The sequence below is a fragment of the Danio aesculapii genome, chromosome 14, assembly GCF_903798145.1.
Source record: "Danio aesculapii chromosome 14, fDanAes4.1, whole genome shotgun sequence".
Taxonomy (NCBI): Eukaryota; Metazoa; Chordata; class Actinopteri; order Cypriniformes; family Danionidae; genus Danio; species Danio aesculapii.
In genome coordinates, this window is record NC_079448.1 from 13,692,834 (window position 1) to 13,716,925 (window position 24,092).

General features: G+C 34.4%; 1 protein-coding gene across 1 annotated transcript; it reads left to right on the plus strand.

Moving 5' to 3' along the window:
* Positions 1-129: 129 nt before the first annotated feature.
* ptcd3 (pentatricopeptide repeat domain 3) lies at positions 130-23,878 on the plus strand. The gene is made up of 24 exons (XM_056472564.1): positions 130-229; positions 420-460; positions 561-591; positions 724-769; positions 861-929; positions 3,367-3,471; positions 3,559-3,682; positions 3,786-3,898; positions 5,415-5,491; positions 6,396-6,483; positions 6,569-6,629; positions 6,730-6,812; positions 8,935-9,079; positions 9,179-9,229; positions 9,302-9,391; positions 13,800-13,828; positions 13,916-14,022; positions 16,952-17,030; positions 18,058-18,148; positions 18,342-18,427; positions 18,583-18,731; positions 18,818-18,859; positions 23,407-23,565; positions 23,652-23,878. Exons 1-24 carry the CDS (start codon positions 138-140, stop codon positions 23,695-23,697), a joined length of 2,004 nt encoding a protein of 667 aa, XP_056328539.1. The 5' UTR covers positions 130-137; the 3' UTR covers positions 23,698-23,878.
* The last annotated feature ends 214 nt before the right edge of the window (positions 23,879-24,092 follow it).

The window sequence follows — 24,092 nt, forward strand, 5'->3', positions numbered from 1 at the left end:
ACAACCGGATGCTTAGTAATCGCGTTTTGAGCGTCCAAGCGCCCTCTTGCAGGACGCTTGTGACTTGTTATAAGAGATGGAATTAAAAGCGCTGCGAACGTGCAACCAAATTATTTTCAGGCACACGCTTGGGTGTCATGGCGTCCTCCTGTTCGCAAGCTCTCAGGCATCATGCCTGTAAGAGTAGCAAAATATTGCGCATTCATCTGCAGAAATCATGGCCTAAAAGGTAAGATAAATGTAAAAATAATTACCAGGGCCTTATTGATCATTTAATTTTTGTAATATCCACGTTTTTACATAAATGACTGGTTATCTCTAGGTCATTTCAAGGGGCTGTATCTGTCATATCGTGTCTGCAAATTATTATCATCATATCCGCTTTTATTAAACATGGTATTTATGTTGTTTGTTTACAGGAGTTTTACAGCATATCAACAACCTGCCGTTTCTTCACAAGGTTGGACGATTAGTTTCTGTCTCTATGAATTATAAGTTACATCAATGTGTTTTCAGAAATATGTATCTTTTAATCAAGCTTGTGTTTTTGTTTGTTTTAGAGGAAGTAGTCATTCCAAAGAAGAAAACATGGTATGTACAATTCAGAAATGACCACACTAATGAAACCACTCATTAATTCACCTCAACTGATTTCTATTTCTAAAATCCATAAGAATTAGTAGTAATAACGTAGTAATAATGAGTAATTAATGTCTTTATCAGGAGTAAAGAGGCTGTCTTGCAGGCACTGGCATCAACTGTGAAAAGGGTATGTTAATCTGATGATGCAAATATTCATTTTAAAAGCACAATGTCATGTAATGTCAATCGAGTGTTGTTATTGTGTGTCTGTGCTAAAGGATCCAACTGCATCAGATTACAGACTCCAGGATGATCCATATCTCACTCCAAAAACATCAACAGATTTTGTAAGTAACTTTATAATTGAACTTGCCATTAAACATGTTTCGTTCACACAACTAGACTCACAATTATTATTATTGTTGTTATTATTCTTATTCTTATTTTTAATATTGTTACAGGTTTTAAGTCATAAGCCCAATTAATGAGTGCATAATTTATAGGCTGATTTTTAAATTGTAAATTTGAAAATTGTAAACTGATTTTTAAATTATACGCAAATTTCAAATTGTTATCTGACTGTTCTATTTCATGATGCTAGTTTATTTAATTTAGGGATTCACTGAAATTTCGGCCATCAGAATTTTTCAGCTGAAAATAGCCCAAAAGTGCATACGAAAGATTTTATCACTGAAAAAAAACACAGTTAAAAACTGTATTTTGTGATGATGCAAACAGAAACCACAGCTTGCATGTGTTGTCTGCAAGCTTCATTGGGCTATAAGCTAATCATACAAAATTGTATGAATGAGATTATATGAATTCATACGAATTAGCGACTAAATCAGAAGTTACTGTTAATTGCTGTGAGATTAAGTTGTAGAAACTGCGCATGCGTAGCACACAGGCATTTGTTTTTCACACCGGCTGTGTCTGCAGCGCGCAGCTGATTAGCCGCTGTTGCCTAGAACAATCTCTCTCTGTCTATTCTATCTAGTTATAAAAAGTGAGTATATATTGCATGGTTTCTGCTACTATCATTCTTCCGTTATTTTTTTTTAATAGCGGGTTATAATCGCACCAAAATGTATTAAAATGTAAGTGAATTATAACTCGTGAACTTTTCTGTAATCGTAGTAGTGCTGTACGTTATTTGTTTAACCCTTTAAGGTGACATGCTGACTGACTGACTGACAGGTGCGTGATGCATGAGGCTAGCAAACACGACGTCGCTTTCAGTTAAGATGAACACAGTTTATATAATTATACTTTATTTATAGATAAAGGTCTATGGTTTTGCTTGCAATGACTTTATCTTGCTGGAGTTTATAGCCGTTTCACTTTACTTCAGGACGCATTAATTCTGCTCTGAAGGTCTATTGGAGACATTCATAAATATTCCTGGCCAATCTAATAAATGTTGGAGACATACCTGTTACATAAACACACTAAATCACATTTCAGCAGCATTTATTTGAGAGCGCACAAGAAAATCTGCACTTATGCTGCATATATTTAAGGGGGCGTGCAAAAACTTTGCAAGAACAGAGGAAATCTGCGCATAAGCAGAGATCCGCATGCTCGTGTTACATAAATGCGATCTCGACTTGTAATACTGCGCTCATGACATTTGTCATTGAAAAAACACCACAGGTAGTTGATGGATCTGTGTAAAAGGCTGCCGCCACAGCTGGAAAAAATCCTAGAGGAAACTCTGTATTTTTTAAATGACAACTTATTTTCATTATGGGATTTATTTTAATAAGTTGTTTACATTTTAAGACTTTTTATTTAAAAAAAAAAACAAATGTTACACCATACTGTTGGCTTTATGGAATGCAAAAACTTTGAAGCTCAATATCTCAAAATCATTTAGAATGCAGATAGAGCCTTATAATTCCAAGGTGATGATATATATATATATATATATATATATATATATATATATATATATATATATATATATATATATATATATTTGCCCCCGGCAAATTCCTGCTATGCTTTTTCCTTAACCTGTAATGTTTTATTTTACAAATTTTATAGATCACAAATAAACTGTATGCTTCTCAAGCTCCAGGATAAGTGGCATCCATGTATTTACAGGTGCACTCAGATGACAGTTGCCTGTGATATAAGCCTGTAGTATAACAATATTTACACAATAGAGTTATATAATGATATTTATACATAATCAAATGAGTCTGCAACTTAAGTAAAACTGATACTAAAATGGTTTTAAATTTGTTTTTTTTAGTTCGGGCTCAAACAAATATTTGTTGTATTTTTTTTTTTTTATCGTTTTAATTTTTTAATTTTTTATCGCTTTGATTCTCATTTGATCTAAAAATGTGTGGATATTATCTATGCATTTATTGGGTAAAATACTTTTTTTTTAAATTCATTTGTGCAATCGCAATGCCTTGATTTTAGTAAGGTTAGTACAGAAACATCAGAAACAATCAGAAACATAGCCATAAATGCAATGGTACTAGTAATTGGCATAATTTATTCCAGTATTTCGGTTTTCAGCCTTGGTTTCCTGTTTTTCGGTTTCTGCCAAGAATTTTAATTTCGGTACATCCCTAATTTATTTGTACGGTTTGCAACAATTGTGTACATTTATTAGCTTTTTATTCATTGAAACAATGATTGTATATGTATTGTATATGTGTGTATGCCTTTGTGTGTGGCTATTATATATGTACCGCAATATGTAATAGTGTTCACAAAGCTGTGCATTACATGAAAACAAACACTGACGTCTTTATTTCTCCTACACAGAAAATATTTTCCCTCTCCCAGGAGTCCGGCAGAAATGCAGCCAAATATTTTATCAATACGTATCCAAAATACTTTGAGAAAGACTACGCACAGCCCCATATTCCTGTGAGTTGATTCCCCCCATTTAGTTTGCTTAAAAGGGCTGTCATGTTTGTGTATTTTAAATAATATATTTTTATCTTCCCTTGGAAGTGTTTAATGCCAGAGACTCTGGAAGCTCAGTTGGAGGATGTGTCTGAAGCGGCTCTCAAAGAAAGAATTGAGCTGAGGAAAGTCAAAGCTGCTGTGGATTTATATGACCAACTGCTGCAGGCTGGTGAGAACGCACAGGATTGAGACTTTTTGAGTGATGTTATGGCAGATATGTGTTTGGTTTAACAGCGTCACTGGATTTTTGATGGTGAGTGTGTTCTGTGCAGGCACATCAGTGTCTTTGGACGTGACCAATGATCTGTTAGATCTGATCTGTTTATATGGAGATGCTGATCCTGTACAGGAGACTTTTGTAGCGGAACAGCGGAATGAGGAAATGGTAGGAAACATCACATCATAAGACAATGTTTAAGTTGATCTGTTGCATTGGTGACAATTTTTGATCACGATGTGCACAGTAGGGCCCTATGAAATGCTTTTTATGTTGCTTTTCTGTTTTCTGAAATGCACTTTAATTGTAATATAAATTTTAGTTATCATAAATCTTGTCCATTTAATCAATAGCATGAAACTTAACAGCAATTTATTAAGTAATGAAGACAAATACATTTTATAATTACTACTATTCTTGTTAGTAATTCTACTACTTCTGGCTGTTGGTGTCATATTCATTTTACTATTATTCATTTTGTTTTTTGAAATATCTATCAAAATTATATAAATTAAAACAGGAAAGAACAACCGTGTGCAGTTATGTGGAATTAGCCTATAAAATACAATTTCCTTATTAATGTTGTTGTTATTACTATGTTGTATAATACTATCACTATATTAAGTACTGTACTACTTTTAAGCATATATTACTGGATAATTGTTACACTTCTGCCACAATTCTTCAAAAAATAAATTATAGTAATCAATCAATTTAATTTGATGGGTTGTTGTTAAAATGATTCAGTTTCTGTGTGATATGATGAGAGTTTCTCTCACTTAAAGTGGCCAAATACCCATGAAAAGACTCTCAGGGAGCTCAGGGAGAAGTAGTCAAACAAACAGAGTAAGTTTTGAGTTGACAACCCAAACAAAGAAAGAAAGAAGGTTAATGAAATCCTTAAGTATGTTATCCCTGAAATGTGGATTTTCATTTCGGAATAGGAGGACTTGACTTACCCTGCTTTCTCAGGTTTGACATGCCTCCCATTCTGGAACAGAAAACCTGAAGTTACTAGTTTTCACATAACCTCCATTCCACAATGGGCCCTTGGTTATATGGTTTCACAACTCACGCATAACACATAAACATTCTCTGTAAACTTGGCGTTTAATCCAGAGTTTGTGATTTAACTCTGGATCGTATGCATCTGAAGATGAAGTATGAGATCTTCAGTTTGATTAATTTCTTATGAGAGTCAAGGCAATACACTTTTATGTTATATCATGTTATATCATGAGTGTTTTATTATGTCTTTTATGTTATATCAGAGATATTGATATCAGAATATTTGAAAAGAAAACAAAGAAAAAATATAATTGTATCAGTGCAAATAAGTCAAACTGATTTTAATAAATTATAAGCAGCAAAATAAGCTTTGTGACTCAACAATGCTTTTCATGTAAACATTTTGGAGCTTTAATTTTGAGCAAAAAAATATGCTGGACTGGGAGAGACTTTGTTTCATCAGATATGTATGTCACTTTACGCACAGCTGATTGGTTAAGTTTTACTTTCCAGGTTGGCCATGTACTGTAGCTTAAGTTACCTTCTTGAGCCTAAAACATCAGAGTTTGCTCAAACTAAACTGGCTTTGTGCAACAGGCCTCTAGATGAAATTCAATTGTTTTTAATTTTTTAATTTTATGCCTTTCACCCCCCTTACCCATGGTAAAACCCCTAGGAAGACATCCAGGATGAAACACAAACTAAAAAAGGAAGATCACCCAAGGCTTCTGATTTGCTGAAGACCTCCTGGAAGTGAGTGATAACAGAACGGGGAAGATAAAACTCTTAGCTGGAGTTAAACCTGATTAATAATTTTTTCAAAATTACATTTTTCACATGAAGCCTTTAGTCAGTCAGAAAACAGTAATATAGTGAAATGCTTCATGATTTTAACAATATTAACTATTTTCAACATTTGATAACTGTTTAACAAATTATAAAAATAGATGTTTTTATGATTCTAGAAACATACAGTTGAAGTCAGAATTATTAGCCCCCCTAAATTATTAGACCCCTGTTTATCTCACCTCCCCCCCACAATTTTTGTTTAACAGGGAGATTTTTTTTCAACATATTTCTAAACATAATTGTTTTAATAACTCCGTTTCTAAAAACTGATTTATTTTATCTTTGCCATGATGACAGTAAATATTTTACTGGATATTTTTCAAGATACTTTTATATAGCCTAAAGTGACATTTAAAGGCTTAATTAGGTTAACTGGGCAGGTTAGGGTAATTAGGCAAGTTATTGTATAACGATGGTTTGTTCTGTAGTCTATCGGAAAAAATATATAGCTTAAAGGGGCTAATATTATTGACCTTAAAATGGTCTTTAAAAAATTAAAAACTGCTTTTATTCTAGCCGAAATAAAACTAATAAGACTTTCTCCAGAAGAAAAAATATTATCGCACATACTGTGAAAATTTCCTTGCTCTGTTAAATAATTTGGGAAATATTTAAAAAAGAAAAAAAATTCAAAGGGGGGCTAATAATTCTGACTTCAAATGTAGTTATTTTAAATTGTAATAATCTTTGAGAGAATTACTAATTTTAATGCACAGTATTTTCATAAGTTAATTGTGATCATGGTGAGCATAATAGATTTTAAAAAACAACAACTTTGATCTGTAATTTTGTTTTGTTTCTTCTTCAGAAAGAATAATAACGCTGAGAGAATTTTTGGGCTGTTGTCAGAGCCGAACACACGCTCATACAGCGCTCTGATCCGCGGCATGGTGAAGGTAACGCACACTGGAACTTCTGCTCATTTATTTTTATTTGTTTAGTTTAAAACCAGAATGGAACTAAATGCATTTGATTTCACAGCATGCCGCTTACGCCCAAGCATTCAGCACCTACACTGACCTGCTCAACAACCGACTTACAGGTGAGTATACAAATACATTTACAGTTTATAAGATTATATGGATCAGTAAAGTAACAAACACACACTTGTTGTTTTTTTTTTTTTTTTTTTTTTTTATTAGCTGATGTCCACATCTTCAATGCCTTGCTTGCAGCTGTCCCAGCAGTACGACCGAAGTACAATGAAAAATGGGAACTGATACTGGTATGCAAGTTAGATATAGTTATAAAGTCACTTACTTAAAGGATTACTTCATCCAAAAATGAAAAATTCAGTCATTAATTACTTATTCTCATGTTGTTCCAATTTCCTGACACCTTTGTTTATCTTTATAACACAAATTAAGATAATTTTGATGAACGCTAAAAGCTCCCTCATCCTCTGCAGACACCAGTAGACCCCCTTCACAATAACCTCATTTCATTTATCCGCCTTACTGCAATGTGTTTTTAATTCCAGTTTACCTTTGAGTTAATGGGATACTTCTCTGGAAGATCTGCTGACTGAAAATATTAACATTGGATGTTATGATTATTACACTATTAGGCATGTATCCAAATGTTCCTCTTTCAATACTGGGCTGCTTTCTGAGTTTGAAAATGATTGTTTAATTTATTAAGAATAAGACTGAGCTATTGTTTGTCAAGGAAAGTGTGTTAGCTAACCTTTTCACTTAAGTGAATTTTTTCAATAATGGATTTATTTTTACTTTTAACGTTGCTAGAATATATATTTATATTATCTGTTATAGTAAATGTTCCACCACTATAGAGTAAAAATAAAGAGTAAAATTCTTCATTAAATCTTCTCATATTACCTGTAAATAGTTTTAATATTAAATAGACATAAATGTTTTATGTTCGTAAATAAAATACCTACAGTATATAGAAAAAACTGTAGTAGAATGTGAATAATATGAATGTGTTTGTGAATCAGTTGTACACTGTAAACAACCACAGTAAAACACCCACAGTTTTATTTATTACTTATTCTTCAGGACACAAAATCTTCAGCACTCGTGTAAACATCTGAAATCTTTATTTGACAAATGCTGACAACAGGGTGTTCGCTAAGTCTTAAATTTTTAAAAACTATATTTTAGGCCTTAAAAAGTCCTAAATTCACTAAAATATTGTGTTGTAAGTCTTAAAACATTTTAAACAAGTCTTAATTTTGCTTTGTCCAAGTAAAGCTACTCAATCGGGTCGACTACTATCCAATCACGAATTACACATCTCAATAAAACCTTATTATTTATATTTAAGTTGTTTATTGCAAACAGATAGAATTCACAAGATCTTATAGACATTTTTGCAGCAAATTCCCCATTAAAGTCCCTAATCAGGGACAGAAAACTAAAAACAAATACAGTTGAAGTCAGAATTATTAGCCCCCCCTTTTTAAAATTTGTTTAAAACCATTTTAAGGTCAAAATTACTAGCCCCTTTAAACTATAGATTTTTTCGATAGTCTACAGAACAAAGAATCATTATACAATAACTTGCCTAATTACCCTAACCTGCCTAGTTAACCTAATTAACCTAGTTAAGCCTTTAAATGTCACTTTAAGCTGTATAGAAGATAGAAGAATCTTGAAAAATATCTAGTCAAATATTATTTACTGTCATCATGACAAAGATAAATGAAATCAGTTATTAGAAATGAGTTATTAAAACTTATGTTTTAGAAATGTGTTGGAAAAAAAAACTGTTAAACAGAAATTGGGGGAAAAAAATAAACTGGGGGCTAATAATTCCGACTTCAACTGTATGTTTCTAGAATCTGTTTCATATTTAAAAACATCTATTTTTATAATTTGTTAAACTGTATGTAATTACTGTGTATGTGTAGTATCTGTAGTAAAGACAGCCACACAAAGCAATAAACTCCATTTAAAGTCCCATTTTCTCTGTTCAAAAAAAATCTGGCTTATCTGTTTTTTTTTTTTTTTTAAGTCATTTGTCTCGCATTGAATGCAGACAACAACAACAAAAAAAAAAACAGCTGTAGTCACAGTCTACACGTATCTGTAGTAAATATACAGTTGACTGGTTGAGTTCTTAATGGGGAGTTCTGTGTAGGCGGAATTAATGATGCACTGCGTGGCGTCATGTGGAAAGGGTCCAAAGCCCCAAAATGTTATAATTCCAGAAAAGGAACCTCATCATACAAAGTTCCAAAAACACTCATTAAAAAAACCTGTAAATATGCTTTGTTCATATAACAAAAATTTATAATAATTAATAACAGTAATACAATTTTGGGTGAAATAAAACTTTAAATAGTTTCTTTACACAATCTCAGAGTGTGTGTGCTTGTTTTGAAGGATCTTTTAAAGCAGATGGCAGAACAAAAGGTCAAGCCGAATCTTCTGACGTTGAATGCCGTCCTGAAGTCTTTGAGACGCTGTGGTGCTCTGGGAAGATCACAGGCCTTTCCTGTGATCAGTGAGATGAAAGTTCTGTCTATCGGTGTGTTGTGGGATCGTTTTTTACAGGAATTGTGTTATCTGCTTATACACTTCAATATATATTTTGCTATATAATGTTTTGGTTCTTTTTTTTTTTTAGAGCCCAGTCTGGCCTCTTACAATCACCTGCTCTCCATATTTTATAAATCAGGTACTATATAAAATGGCTCAATCTTTAATTAAATTGCAGGAATATGTGGTCATTTCCCATAATGCTTTGCAGGTCCCCAAGTTCAGACTCAAACTGATGTTTTAGTGGAAGTGATGAATGAGGTGTCGGGAAAGAGCTTTACTCCTCAGGACCCTGATGATGGTATGTGCTTTTGTTTTGATTTTTCTAATTACTCAATACCCACACTTGTGTCTCTTGTATTTAACTACTTGTATGATGAGGTTGTTAAACAATGTTTTTGGTTTTAGGATCTCAAGAGAGAGTTCAATTTTTACAGCTGAAGCTTGTGCAATACATTTAGGTTAAGAGCAAATACAAAAGACAATACCAAAACTTTTTAATACGGACAGTCCTTAAATATTGTGTTCAAGCACTTGAATGTTTTAAATTTGACCACTCTATAGTAACCATGATAAGAAAGAGTATAAACATAAAAAGTAAAATGTAGACCGTTATTTTCTACTGGATTCTATGCCATGCTGTAGGTTGGTCTTTGAGGTAATGAACTAACAGATGAGGCAGCAAAAAGCAATTTCTCAGAGTGAGTGTTTAACTGTCTCTGAATATATCTGAAAAAAAGACAAGTGGAATGAGGCAACTGTACCATTACGTACCTTCCCCATTTTGTCTAGGGATGGAAAAATAATAAAGTATATCTATAATCTAGGGAACAGAACAAATTAATGAATTGGGTAAAGGTTAAATAAACAAAACTAAGGGACAACTTCAGTCCTCTGCTTCAGAAATGTGAAATAACTACAAGATGAGTAAACCTAAATCTTTTATTCTCTCATTAAATCAACAACATAGGAAGCACAAGTCTTAAGGAAAAGGACTCACCAAAATAGGAACTAGCTTAGGAGTACTAAATAACCTAGTACAGGTAAAAGAAAAGAAATAACCTTCAAAAGGTATTCCTCAACTCCCTTACTATTAAATTAACAATAGTTATTAAAAATGGTACCCTCTCCCTACGGCTTTCTTTTGTAAAACAAAACATTTTAAAGTCAGACAAAGAAACGATACAATTACCTTTTAAATACCACACAAAGAAGACAGACACACTGCCTGTAAGTCCAACAACACAAGGCAATCAGCAAAGTTCATCAAAGGACATAAGTTAAATTGTGCTTAATAAACTTTCCACAGTAAACAACCAATCAACAAAAAGTACCCTGCAACCACAAGTCTGGAGAAGCAGACCTCGCTGGGGTTGATGCACACTGCTCTTCTCACTGCAGCACACTCATGCTAATGAGCACCACCTGGGCCTAATCAGCTCTACTTAGCAAGCAGGCAGAGAAACACACAAGCACACAATATAACCTCAACCAATGGGCAGTAAACACATAATAAATAAACAACTATAATAAGTACATCCAAGGCATGTTACCTGTACAAATAATAAACTGCAAAAGACCAAGCATATATGAAAGATAATCTTCAGATTTAATTTGAGACCAGGCATAACCAAACTATTTCTACAAGATGCCGAATTGTTCCCTCTAGCCTAGGTTGACTCATTTGTATTTATTGAAGTATAGTACACCACCAATATTTAAACACTGTAAAAAAAATCATTTTTATAGACTACTTGACAAGTATATATTCTTGTCTTCTATACTGAGAGCTCTTTGATGGATGTTTTAAAAAATTTATCACAGAGATGACTTTCAAGTTATTTATCATGAATCAGAACTGAAAGAGTATATCTAATGTTTTTATTATAACAGTAAAAGTGTAATCTCTTATTAGGTTATGTTATGTAAAATGTCTTATCTATATTGTTCTTGCCATGAAATAGCCACAACCTGCTGATGTGGCAATTGACGAATAAACTAACTCACAAGATGCCTTTACATGTGATACAATTGTAATGAAATTAGATGTAGAAGAAATGTTGTAGAACAGAAGAAATAAATGACCTATTTTTGGTTGAACCATCCCTTTAAGACCCGATGCTTGAACAAACTGTTTCAGACACTCATGCTGCAATGTACATTGAGATTTTTATACTGGATTTAACCTATTTTAGAGGACCTTCAAAACAAAGATTTTTTTTTTATTGAAGGCAAATAACGTTTTCATACAATAAAACAAACATTACAGTTTCCTTCTTTCTATTTTTTTTTAACCCAAGTCCCACCCCAAGAACTGAACATACCAAGGTAGCTTAACCCTCCTGTCGTGTTCACATCCTGCCCCTTACTTCAGTGTTCCCGGTCAGAATCAACCGGTCTGTTTTAACTGCTCTTATATTAGCACAAAAATCATTTTTCTCCACCAATTTTTTTATTCAACATTATTTAGCTCTGAACAATGTCTCAAAGTAGTGTTTAACATGAATTTACAAAATTAGACATAAAATAACTACAATGAAAAATAAAAAGAGGAGCTGAAAATATATTACAAAATGAACAATAGATGACAGAAATCAAAATACTTTGTTTCATTACTAACAGACAGCTCACTATCACAGGGTCTGACCAAAGAAATTGAAATCCATCTGAATGATTTATCAACCTGCAAAGCACAAACAAAATGCTATCCTTTCCTGTGTTCAGAGTGATCGAATTTTTAGTCTTTCAAGTGTATTAATAAAGGGAATAGTTACTGAGGGTATATACAGCGAGCATGGACACAGAACTAGCACTCGTTATACTTTGGTCAATTTTGAGCGAGATAACGATCAAATATAATAAAATAATTGTTGCTAAGCTAAAAGTGCTCCTGCTAGACTCCGAGATTGGAAGAAAGAAAGAAAGAAAGAAAGAAAGGGAACAAGATTCCTTCTCTGTGCTTCTTTCCAGAGAAAGAGAAATAAATAAATAAACAAAAAGAATAAAATAAGAAAAGAAAGAAAGACGCACATGCAGTAGATGGATTCACATAAAAGACACCTAGTCTGTGTGAAGATATGATACACTGTTTTATCAGGAAGATTCACGTTGGAGGATCCAGCACTTTCTTGGCAATTCATAACTTATTGGTTTAGTTAGCTAATCCATATAAATTTGTATGATCTCATTCATACAGTTTTGTACAATTTGCTTTTCCCCAATGATGATTGGGTTTAGGGATGGGGTTAGGACCGGGAACACCACAGGTGTAACAAGGTTGATTAAAACACTCAAAATTCAATGAAAGAGGGGATCATCACTTTTATATGTTCAAGTGCATAGTGTGGAGGATATCACAAGGCCTTGAGGCAACCAGATGTAAAACACAATATTTATGAGTGATTTAAGTTGTAAATCAGTCAGATTTGACCCGAACATGACAGGAAGGTAAACACAATAATTAGGGTCAAATGCAATAATTAAACAGTCTGGAGTCATGCATGACATGACGTTACAGTGATGATGGAAGAAATAAATAAATTAAAAAAAAAAAACTGTTACAAATAACAGGGGAAGAAAAAAGAATGAATAAAATTTGCAGGACAAACTACATTAAAGATAAAAAACACCATGAAGTGGATACAAAGAGATGTACAGATTATTTAACAGCAGGGTAATTGTTTCAGAATTCTTTCCCAGTACGTTTAGAACCTGTCCACCTAACCCCTTAGTGTGTATTTAATCTTTTCTAGTTTTAGAAAAGACGTCACATCTTTAAACCAAGCTGTCAAAGATGGGGGTGTTGAGGATTTCCAGCATAATAGGATTCTTCTGCGGGCTAATAAAGATGTATAAGCAATAATGCCCTTCTTGAGTAGCTGATAAAGTTATGGTCTTGGTGTCACTCATAGTTCCAAATATACCTATTGAGGAACAGGGCAGTAATGTCTCCCCCAGGTCCTCATTTAAAGATTAAAAATCAATGTCCAATAATCATTTAAACTTAGGGCAAGACCAAAGCATATGTGTCAAATCAGCTAGAGAAAAGGAACATCTAAAACACATCTAATCCAGGGTACATTCCTGCCAACCGTACCTTGCTTAAATGGACCATGTGTAACACTTTGAATTGTATAAGCCCTAACCCAACAGATGATGATAATGCATGGATATTTCTGAGCACTTCCTCCCATAAAGTCGGGTAGTTTTACACCCGGTTCATCTTCCCATCTGGATTTAAATTTATCTGCATTATATTCTTTCAGAGACATGAGTTTAGAGTATAATATGGAGATCAATCCTTTATTATTAAAATTAAGAGTAAGATTATCTAAAGAGAAGATAGGGGGAGGGTAGGGAATTGAAGGAATTTTTCCCTAGCAAAACTACGGACCTGAAGACATCTAAAAAAAAATGATGTGGGATGTTACACTTTATTTATTTTCGAAGCTGCGTCATCGGCATACAGGTCTTTAAAGCATTGAAATCCAGATGATGACCACTGTCTAAATGATGAGTCTAGCATGGAAGGTGGGAACAAATTTTTGTAAATAGGACTCAAAACTGATGCTGATGTAAATTTCAATATGCAGAAATTTTAAAGTCACATACTACGGGCAGCAATTGATGGCTTTAAAAGGGCCTAGGACAACAGTAACTAAATAAATTGTTAAATGACTTTTCTTCTGGCATTTCTTCTTTTTTTCCAGCTCAGTTCTTCACCACTGCTATGAGGATTGTAAGTAAACAAGCTTTGTAAACCCTGGTGTGTTAGTTTGGCCTTGTTTGTATGATATGTGACATTGTTTGGCATCTCTATCTACAGTGTCTTGACACTAAAGACATGGAGCAGGCCTACAGGGTTCATGAGCTGCTGGGGGTTGGAGACAACTGGAGATTTCTGGGAAGTGATTTCCAGCGGAGCATCTACTAGTGAGTAAATAGAGAGAGAGCTGATAGGAAGCCTGTTTAGCACAAACATTTTTTTTTCGTGTTTAGATGAATGATAAATATTTTTCAATTTCCGTGATTAAAGTCATTGACATCAAAACTATAATATGAATGGTTATGACAATGATTTTCATAAATTTTATATTAAAAACTTGCCTCTTTTGTAGTTGCATCTTATACTATGACTGGCGGAAAATATAAAGGTGGTATTTTTTTTAGGCCAATATTATAGGTAATATTAATGGGTAATATCATTGCGCCTGCTGCTTCTATGTATGCCATCATGGTTCTTTGATTATTACACCAGAATGAGAGTATAGTTCCTATCTATGATGACCTAGAAAATGGCAACTTTTCATTTTCTTTAGTACTAATGCTGTGCGATTAATCGAAATTGAATCACAATCACGATTTAAAAAGTCGCGATTAGCTAAATCGCTAGAGGTTGTGATATAAAATATATATGTATTAATTAGTTTCCTCCACTTAGAGCTAATACGTGACTGCCGTCTGTGTGTGATATTCTTACTAGTCAATCGAATCTTCTTTTCGGTCTGCCCAATCAGAATTGAACAACCGAACTATGCAGAACACCCACAATAAAAAAACAAACAAACAAACAGTCGGACGAGTGGGATGATGGCATTTGCCACTTCAAAAGCCTTAATACACAAATTAATATAAAAGAAAAACAAGAAATCGTTAATATGGAAATATTTGGGTTTCAAAGTCACAGACAGCGAACAAAAACAGGTAATTTGAAAGAACTGTTGCCACAGCATGAGGAAATACAACACCAGCACCTAAAAAAGCACTACAGGCGGCTACATAAGGAGTGAAAACGACTGAAAGTATTGCCAGTGACACTCAATCTAGTAGCAAGTCAGTTAATATCTTTTCAGTTCTTTTTTTTAACTAATACTTTTAGCAGTAAGAAGCTACGATACAGATTATTGAGCTGAAGCTTGACTACAAAATTAAATCACAAACCAAATCGAAATCCCCAAATCGCACAGCCCTATTTAGTACACAGTGTCACTGCATATGAGTCGAGCTTTAAATGGGAAAATTATCAAAACGCACATAACCCAGGCCATGCCCAGACCTTTTGAGGACCTTTTAAATTCAAAAACTTTAAAAAATATTTGCGATTACACTGATATTACAGGCTATTTTCTGACCAGAATGTTTTCACTAATATAACATTACTAATCGAAGAAGCTTATGTAGTGTGCAGGCAGTAGCATCACATATGAGCATAAAAATAACTAAACAACTAGCAGACTCAGACTCAACTTTTTTATCCCGTTTAGGGAAACTAAAATTGCAGCAAGGTGCCATAATACAGGCAAAGTTCCTTGTACACATTAAAAAAATATTGCCACACAACATTGCCAATACATCATTATGTGGGTGCATCTCCCTCCCCCCTGGACCCATTTAATGACTTAATGGCCACCATTATAAAAGAATTTCTAGTTCTATTTGTCCTGAAAATAGGAACTCTAAAACAACGTCCTGATGGCAGCAGCTAGAACACTGAGTACAATGGGTGATCCGGGGTACAATGGGTGTAATATACCAATTTATGCTAATGTGCATCACTGAAATGGCGGCATCTAGTGGTGCAACGGTTCGGATCACATTATGGTTTTTTTTAGTCACGGATTGAACCATTTTTCAGATCAGCCATAAAGTGCAGGAGACAAATGTAATTTGCTTTCCATTTATTACAAAAACAGTACTGCAAGACACTTTTGAAAAAAAAAATCACAGTTCCTACTACTGTTGCTGATGACGCTAAAATGTATTAATCTAACATTATAATTTGTACAAACCATATTTATTTCTATTCTCATTTTCAATAAATTATTCAGTTATTCACTCATTAAGCTTAAATTCTTCTTAAGAATTATTCAGTGGCATATTTTTGATGGCTGGTTGTCTCCACCTATTGGTTAAAGAATGTAATTGCTGCCTACAACTTTCATTTTTGAGCGCCTTTAAATGCATTTGACGGTGATTTTAATCTTTACCATAAACATCTGTGGTTTTATATAAACTCTAAACTGTTATCCCAGTACTTCTGTGTTATTTGACTGTAACTTCCTTACTAACTCAAAAGACTTAAGACTGGTTTTCTTTCTTGATTTTTGCATTTTTCAAACACCAATTTGAATGCGGCGATTTGAAGGATTAATAAACATATACAAATCACCATCATTTATAATTCATGTTGCGTGGGTGTTGAGATCCCGATCTTTTAATGATTAATTGTGCAGTTTACATTGAATACATTGATGCAGGCTAAACAAGTAGTGACAGAAAACACCTAACTTTATTGAAACACAACTTAAATGAAACCCACCACATCCTGAATAACCCACCACAACTTCTTTTGTCGACATTTATATTTTACAGGAAAGCCTAAATGCTTTCATGCATGTGATTTGAATGAAGCGAGAGGCTCTCTCTCTCTCTCTCTGTCTGTCTGTCTGTCTCTCTGTCTGTCTGTCTGTGATCATTACAAATATAGGATTAATCTACCAGGAAACAAATGTATTAATCTGCAGGCCACGTGTTTTCTGAACCGTGGGTTGTGATCCGTATGAATCATGTATCAACCGTTATCCGTTACACCCCTAGCAGCATCACATAAAGTTTAAATTTTATATGAAAATATTTGTAAAAAAGGCATACAGACGTAAAGGGTGACCACTAGCATAAAAAAATAGTAGAGAAAAAAAACACTGAGGAAAAAGAGCATGGACAGGTTGACCCCTACTTTTGCTGTTTAACTCTAGGTGACTTGTAAAATGAGCCTATTGCCAAAAAAGGTGTTTCTTGATAAAATCATTGACCATACTTAATGTAGTTTGTTGATCTCTTCTATCTTTTTTTTCTGTTTCAGTGCATGGTTCTTCAGTCTGCTTTGTATGATGGAGAACATTGATGTAGTGCTGAAGTGGTACAGAGATCTCGTTCCTTCAGTGAGTGGAAAATAGTCACACACTGTTTCACGTGAACAATGATGAAATGTATTAGGAGTATTTACATCTGGCTGCTTTGTGTGCTTTTTATGATTGAATAACTGTTTGTGTGTAGAAAAATGAGGAGCCACAGCCCTCTGAATTGAATTTAAGATTGCAATATGATCATATAAACCTCTGTAGAAAGCGATGTGAAACATTAAACCTATAACAAAACATGTTTATGTGGCAAAGTGTAAATGGAACGGTTAAACCAATGATGGACGTTTACATTTATTCATTTAGCAGATGCTTTTATCCAAAAGAAGCACTTTAAGTCAAAAGAGAGCAGCAGTCTATAGGAGCCATGATAAAATACTGTAGTTTAACAGGTGTTTTTTGCATTAAAAATGTGGTGTATGTGAAACCCCTTAAGTTTTTGCATGTTTTTCACACTTTTTAATGTTTCCGATCATCAAAGAAATGTAAATATTAGAGAAAGATGTCTAGCTTTTGAGGATCTTATGGTCAACTTTGACAGGCAGGTCCTATTTAAGTGATTTCTTAATTACAAACAGGTGTGGCAGTAATCAGGCATGGGTGTGGCTAGATAGATTGAACTCAGGTGTGATAAACAAGAATGAAGGTGTATTAACAGGGGCAAATACATTTTTCCGCACAGGGCTTTTCCCTTAATAATAAGAACCTTCATTTCAAAACTGCATAATATGTTTACTTATGTTGTCTTTGACTAATATTTATATTTGTTTGATGATCTAAAGCATTAAAGTGTGGCAAACCTGCAAAAAAATAAGAAATCCGTAAAGGGACAAACACTTTTTCAGAGAGGAAAGGGTATGTCTTGTACAAGTGGTTTGTTAGGCCCATTCACTGCATGAAGCACACTCAGAATGCACATTGTTTTCCTAAAAAGATGGAATCATTAAAAGAATGTGTCTGGTGCATATGGAGAGGAAGTGTGTCAACAGTAACAACACATGACATGAAAAGTGTAAATGGAGCCACTGATGTATGATCCGGTTTGCAGGTTTACTATCCCAGCTCTAATGCCATGTTCGATCTACTGCGAGCGCTTGATACCGACAGCAGATTAGATCTCATCCCAAAAATATGGAAAGGTGATTGATTTATTTGTATTTATTTTTACATATTTGCTATTGAGTGTTCAATTGCACTCTCTAATGTAGTTCTTATTCTACATCTGTTTATTTTTTTAACATTGTTTTTGCTAGATTTATTGACCATCGTTTATTTTGGCAATGCATTCACATGTGTGATTCAAAGTGTCAATAATAATTTCTCGTTCCACAGATATGAAACAGTTGGGTCATGGCAACAGACAGAAGCTGGTGGAGGAAGTGCTGACACTTATGGCAAGAGAGAAGCACAGTCCAGAGGTATTACATTATGCTAAACCCAGCTGGAGGATTTTATTTTTCACATGATCAGTGTTGGCTGACTTCAACAAATGTTGCTTCTGTCATTTGTTGGATAATGAAGCCCCCTATTTTTAGTTAAAGCATCTCTAATGCACATTTGTGTTTCTGTCCAGGTGCAGGAGTCATTTGCTGATTGCGCGCTGGACATAATGAAAATGTATGACACAAATGAGCGAGGCAAGGTCATGATGAGCTGGACAGCCAGTTCTCTCTCTGACACCACCATTATTCTACTAGCTGCTAACAGGAGACAAGAAGCCTGGTAAGCTCCTTCGTGGATATCTGTAATCTCATCAAGATCTACAGAATTTGAGTTCAGCGCATCACTTATAAGCTTCTCTTCTTTAGGGAAATGCTGAAACTCTTCAGAAGCCACAACAGAGTTCCCAGGTAAGAGAACAGGACCGCAGTATTTTTGAGCAGGGATTTCTGATGGCATTTCTAGGCTTATTATGGTTTTGTAGGGCCTCGCACACGTAAGACACAATTATGTAGTGCGTTAACTTTAAATTAGCTCAAAAGGGAATATAACAGAATTTATAGCAGCTTCAAAAGAATCAACTCTTTTGAACTGAATCATTCGCCGGTCTTTTGAATTGACAGTGCTGTTGACTCCAAAATGAACATTGCTACTCGAAATATAGTAAAAACACTTTAATACTTAAGCAAGGTAACAAGATCTAGGTATAAGGCAATAGATTTATAACTATACACAGGCCACTTCACTTAAATACAAAAGAGACTTTATTGACTACAAACAAAACTAGCACAAACACACATACACACACGCATTCATACCAGTTGCAGACGAGGAATAGAAGGAAAAGAAGATTTTAGGAGAGATAGGATGTAAAACTTAACCAAGCGAACCAAATATTCAATTCAATCATCACTGTGTCTTAAAAGGGGTTATTTATCATTTAACGTGATTAGCAGATCATACACCAGTTCAGCAATGGCAACTTGCGTTCCTTAGTGATGTGGTGAAATCCCTCCGTGGAGCTGGATTCCCACATGAGTGTTCGCTGGTGGTTGGTTGGTTCTTGAAGTGACGTATCTAAGGCTGCTGATGAAGTGAAGTCCGGTAGTTCAAGTTGGAGACGGCAGAAACTGTAGTCGTGTTGACAAGTTTTGCGATGCACCTTAACTTAACTAGACTCACGACGGAAAGAGGAGTAAAGGGAAGATGGGGAGTTTGTTCTTCTTCTAGTCTTATTCTTGTTCTAATTTTCAAAATACTTCCCAAGTGCTGTTTACCAGATTTTATCAATGCATTTTTAAACCTAATAGTTTTAATAACTAATTTCTAATAACTGATTTCTTTGACAATACATAATATTTTGCAAGTTATTTTGTAAGATACTAGTATTTAGCTTAAAGTGCACTTTAAAGCGTTAACTAGGTTAATTAGTTTAAATAGGCAAGTTAGGTTAATTAGGCAAGTCATTGGACAACAGTGGTTTGTTCTGTAGACAATAAACAAAATTATTTCTTAAAGGGACTAATATTATTGACCTTAGACCTAATTCTTTTAGTCTTAATGGAATAAAAGTAAATAAAACTTTCTCCAGATAAAAAATATTATTGGAATTGAAAGTTTTTTTATTTATTTATTTTTTTTTTTATTATTATTATTTTTTTTATATAATTTATTTATTTGTGTGAACAAGTGACATGGAGGACCAGGAGGCCGGTTAGAAATAAAATGAAGAATCAAATGATCAATTCATTAATTGAAGCATTAAAATGTGTAGAAATAAATCACAACTAAAATGAACAAATAAATGGACATAATTAAATGTTTAAATTGTTTTTGAATGTCATTTAATAAAGCAATAAAACTATTCTCATTTTAGCAGGGGTTTAAAGATCAGCAAAGCGACTCAAATGCCAGGGCAATATGGACATGCTTGGAGATGGTTTGTGGATGATTTTTTAGCTTTAGCTGATTTTTGTTAAAGAAATTCTCATCTAGATTGTCACTGTCTGTATAGAAAAGTTTTACAGTCCTCCATAGTGACATTCTGCTCATGTATTTTTTTTTTTTCTTTTACTATAAATGTTATTCTTTTGATTTACTTGTGACTAACATTCCGCTTTTTTACATTTGTCCTCAGAATTGAGTTTAGATCTCAATTTTTTTTAGTCATGTCTCGTGATCATTATAGATTATAAAAGTACCCACATTTCAAATATTCAGTTTACTTAAGCAAAATTAAACAAAGTACATTTTGCTCATTACCGGCCTCTTTTTCTTGCAAATCTGAGGCAAAAAAGATTTCCTTCATTCAGAATTCTATGAAGTAGTCACAATTGCTCCATGTAAACATTGCAAATTTGCTAGAGGAAAAAAGTAGAATTGTAGTGCGTTGTTTTAGTGTTGAAGGTTTTAAAGAGTGCCATAGAATGCATTGATGGAATGTTAAATTCTCCTCTGATATCTACATGGCAAGTATGTGGCTTAAGTGCAAAATTTTTTCAGAAACCATTTACAAGCCTATTTAGAACCTTAATATTTCATCCTAGGATGGAAAGGTCTGATATTACCATATTTAGAAGGGTCGTGTATATATGTGCTGTTTGACGTAGCGTGCACGAACAAACACACAGCATTATGCACTCTAAAATGCCCATGTGCAAATTAACCATACCTCAGTTTTCAAAATTATTTTATTTTATTTTTATATTGGTGTTTAACAAGCCAATACACAATGGTATACAATACAACACAGGAAAAACTACAGATTGTCTTTTTTTTCCCACTATCCCCTCAAAATAAAATAAATAAAATGTATGAATTATAAACAAACATATCCTCTGAAAGAATTTTTTTTAAATAATAAAATTTAAATAAATTCTTTAAAAAAAAATAATAAATGAGCAAGTTTACAATAAGAGCAAAAAGATTATTTTTTTTTCTAAGTTCACATTAAGGAGTCAATTTTCCTCTTTCCAATAAATTACTGTGTATTAGATCTGATATCAGCTGAACAGGGTAAACCTTTGATATAGTCTAAAACAGGGTTCAGATTTGAGCCTTCCTGCAAGTAAACATCTTAATTTTTCAAGTTTTATGTAACTAAAGATTTCTCTGATCCACATGTCATGTGATGAAGGAATCACCTGATTCCATTTGATAAAAATGGCTCGTCTAGCTAAAAAGAGTAGAAAGAGCAATAACCTGACGAGATGCAACAGTCAAGTCAACTCTCTCTGAAATACCAAAAAGGGCCGTCAAGGGGTTAGGGCAGGGATGGGCAAACTCGATCCTGGAGGGCCGGTGTCCCTGCATAGTTTTGCACCAACCCTAATCAAACACACCTGCTTGTAGCTTTCTAGTGATTTTGAAGACACTAATTAGGGTGTTCAGGTGTGTTTGATTAGTGTTGGAGCAAAACTCTGCAGGGACACCGGCCCTCCAGGATCGAGTTTGCCCATGCCTGGGTTAGGGTCTAGATTTATGTTAATAGATTTATTAAGTGTGTCAAAGACACAGGCCCAGAAATTTTTCAGTTGAGGGCAACTCCAGAACATATGGAGATGGAGACTGCTTACAGCGATGAAAGGCATCACTTCTATTAGGGAAAAATTTGGCTAATTTGACATTGGTTAAATGAGCTCTATGGAGCAACTTACATTGCATTAGACCATGTCTGGCGCATATAGAGGAGGAGTGGACCATCAAAAATTATTATGATTCCTTAAACCTTTTCAACTGACGAGGTGAAAAGGGTTTTTTTAGCTAGGAGTGAGTGAGCTGTCTTTGTCACCAAAGTAATCTAGTTTTCTTGAGTCATGTTTTGGGTGAAATGCAGGCTAATTTATAATTTAATTATAATTATAATCCACAAAAGGGAACTACAAAGATGTTTTGTATGTTTAACCTAAATGAGTACACGGGCAGGAATAAATATCAACCTCCATAAACGGATGAGTTCAGTAAAATGTAATGCTGTCCTTCAGAAAAACCACAATAAGAGCTTAGTGATATGACACGATGCATAAACGTGGATAAAACACCAATCAAAACGCTGCCTGAAGTACGCATATTAAATATTCCCATATGGATTGTCAGAGTTTTTGTTCTGATTGGCCTGTTTTCCACTAGGATTTTCCACTTTTGGGATTAACATGAGGACATGTAATTTCGATGTACTGAATATGTTATTCAAGCATGCCTAGTTATATACCTAGATTCATAACTTACTGTAAACCTTCAACTCATCATTGGACAAGAGTAGCTTGGTCCTCTTTCGACGAGGAGGAAAAAAAAGCTTGTTGACAAGGCCATCATGGGGAAGTTGCCTTCAAATCTCTGCTCTCTTATACAACTGGAAACGTTTTCCCTGTTTTAAAAATGTTATACTCCCTCTGTTCCCTTTGTTCGAACTGAATTGGATTAGAAGGTTTTTATGCATGCAGCTCTCAAGTTGGAATGAAATTGGTGTCTTTGGATCATTTTAAAATGATCATTCAGCAAAGGGAAGGGGATTGTGTGATTTTGTAATAGTTTTAGGTGTTCTTAATGTGTAAATGTCCTATAAAGCAGTTTCCCAACACTGTTCCTGAAGGCACACCAACAGTCCACATTTTCAACCTCTTCCTAATCAAACACACCTGAATCAACTCAGCAGGACATTAGAAGAGACTCCAAAACCTGAAATGAATGGGTCAGATAGGGGAGACAACCAAAATATGTACTCTTGGTGTGCCTCCAGGAACAGGGTTGGGAAACACTGCTATGAAGTCATAAAACTCTGTCTTGGTGCTGATTTTGGCCCGGACACTCATATAAAATGTTTAAATATCCTGATTTTCATTCTATGGCACCTTTTAAATACCCAGATAGACATTTGTACCAATGATTGTCGAATAAATGAGTGTTTGTTGACGTGCGGATGGGCTGACTAACCGGAGTTGTGTTGTGGTGTCTGAAGTGCGGAGCTGCTGAATCAGTTCTTGACTAGTGTGAAGGAGGCTGGTCAAGTCAATCAGGCAGTGGAGCTGGTGCAGATCTCAGCCGCCTTCTGTCTGTCAGAGACCCCCAAACTCATCCAGAGGGTCCAGGAGGAGTTTGAGCTCTCGGAGGAACACAAGTAAATGCTGCTTTTATGGAATAGTCAGTCCAGCAAGGAAAGTCAAGAATAAAATTGATTTGGTCTGTTTCTCATTTATTTTTCAGGAACATCTTGTCTGAGCTGGAGATTCAGACTTTTAATGGTGATTAAATGTTGAAGCTGAGAAACATCCTGATGTGTGGGTGGATTATCAGCATCGTTATCGCTGAAAGTATGGAGAAATGTCAGTGTTTGATGAACACTTGTGGAATGAACCGATATCAGGCTTCATTCAGTAAAAAACTATTAATATTTGCTCTTAAGGATATTAAAAAGGAGTCTGGTTCTTTGATTTTTGTTTTGTTGCTTTTCTCATAATGCACATGGTTGGTATTTCTCTTCAATTTTGTTTGGCTCATTTTTCAAGTAAAAAAAAAGCTTCAAATTCAGCTGATCTTTGTCTGGCAGGAGCATGTTTAGCTTAGCATGAATCACTGAATTGAAATAGACCAGTGGTTCTCAAACTTTTTTCACCAAGTACCACCTCAGAAAAAACTATCTTTCCA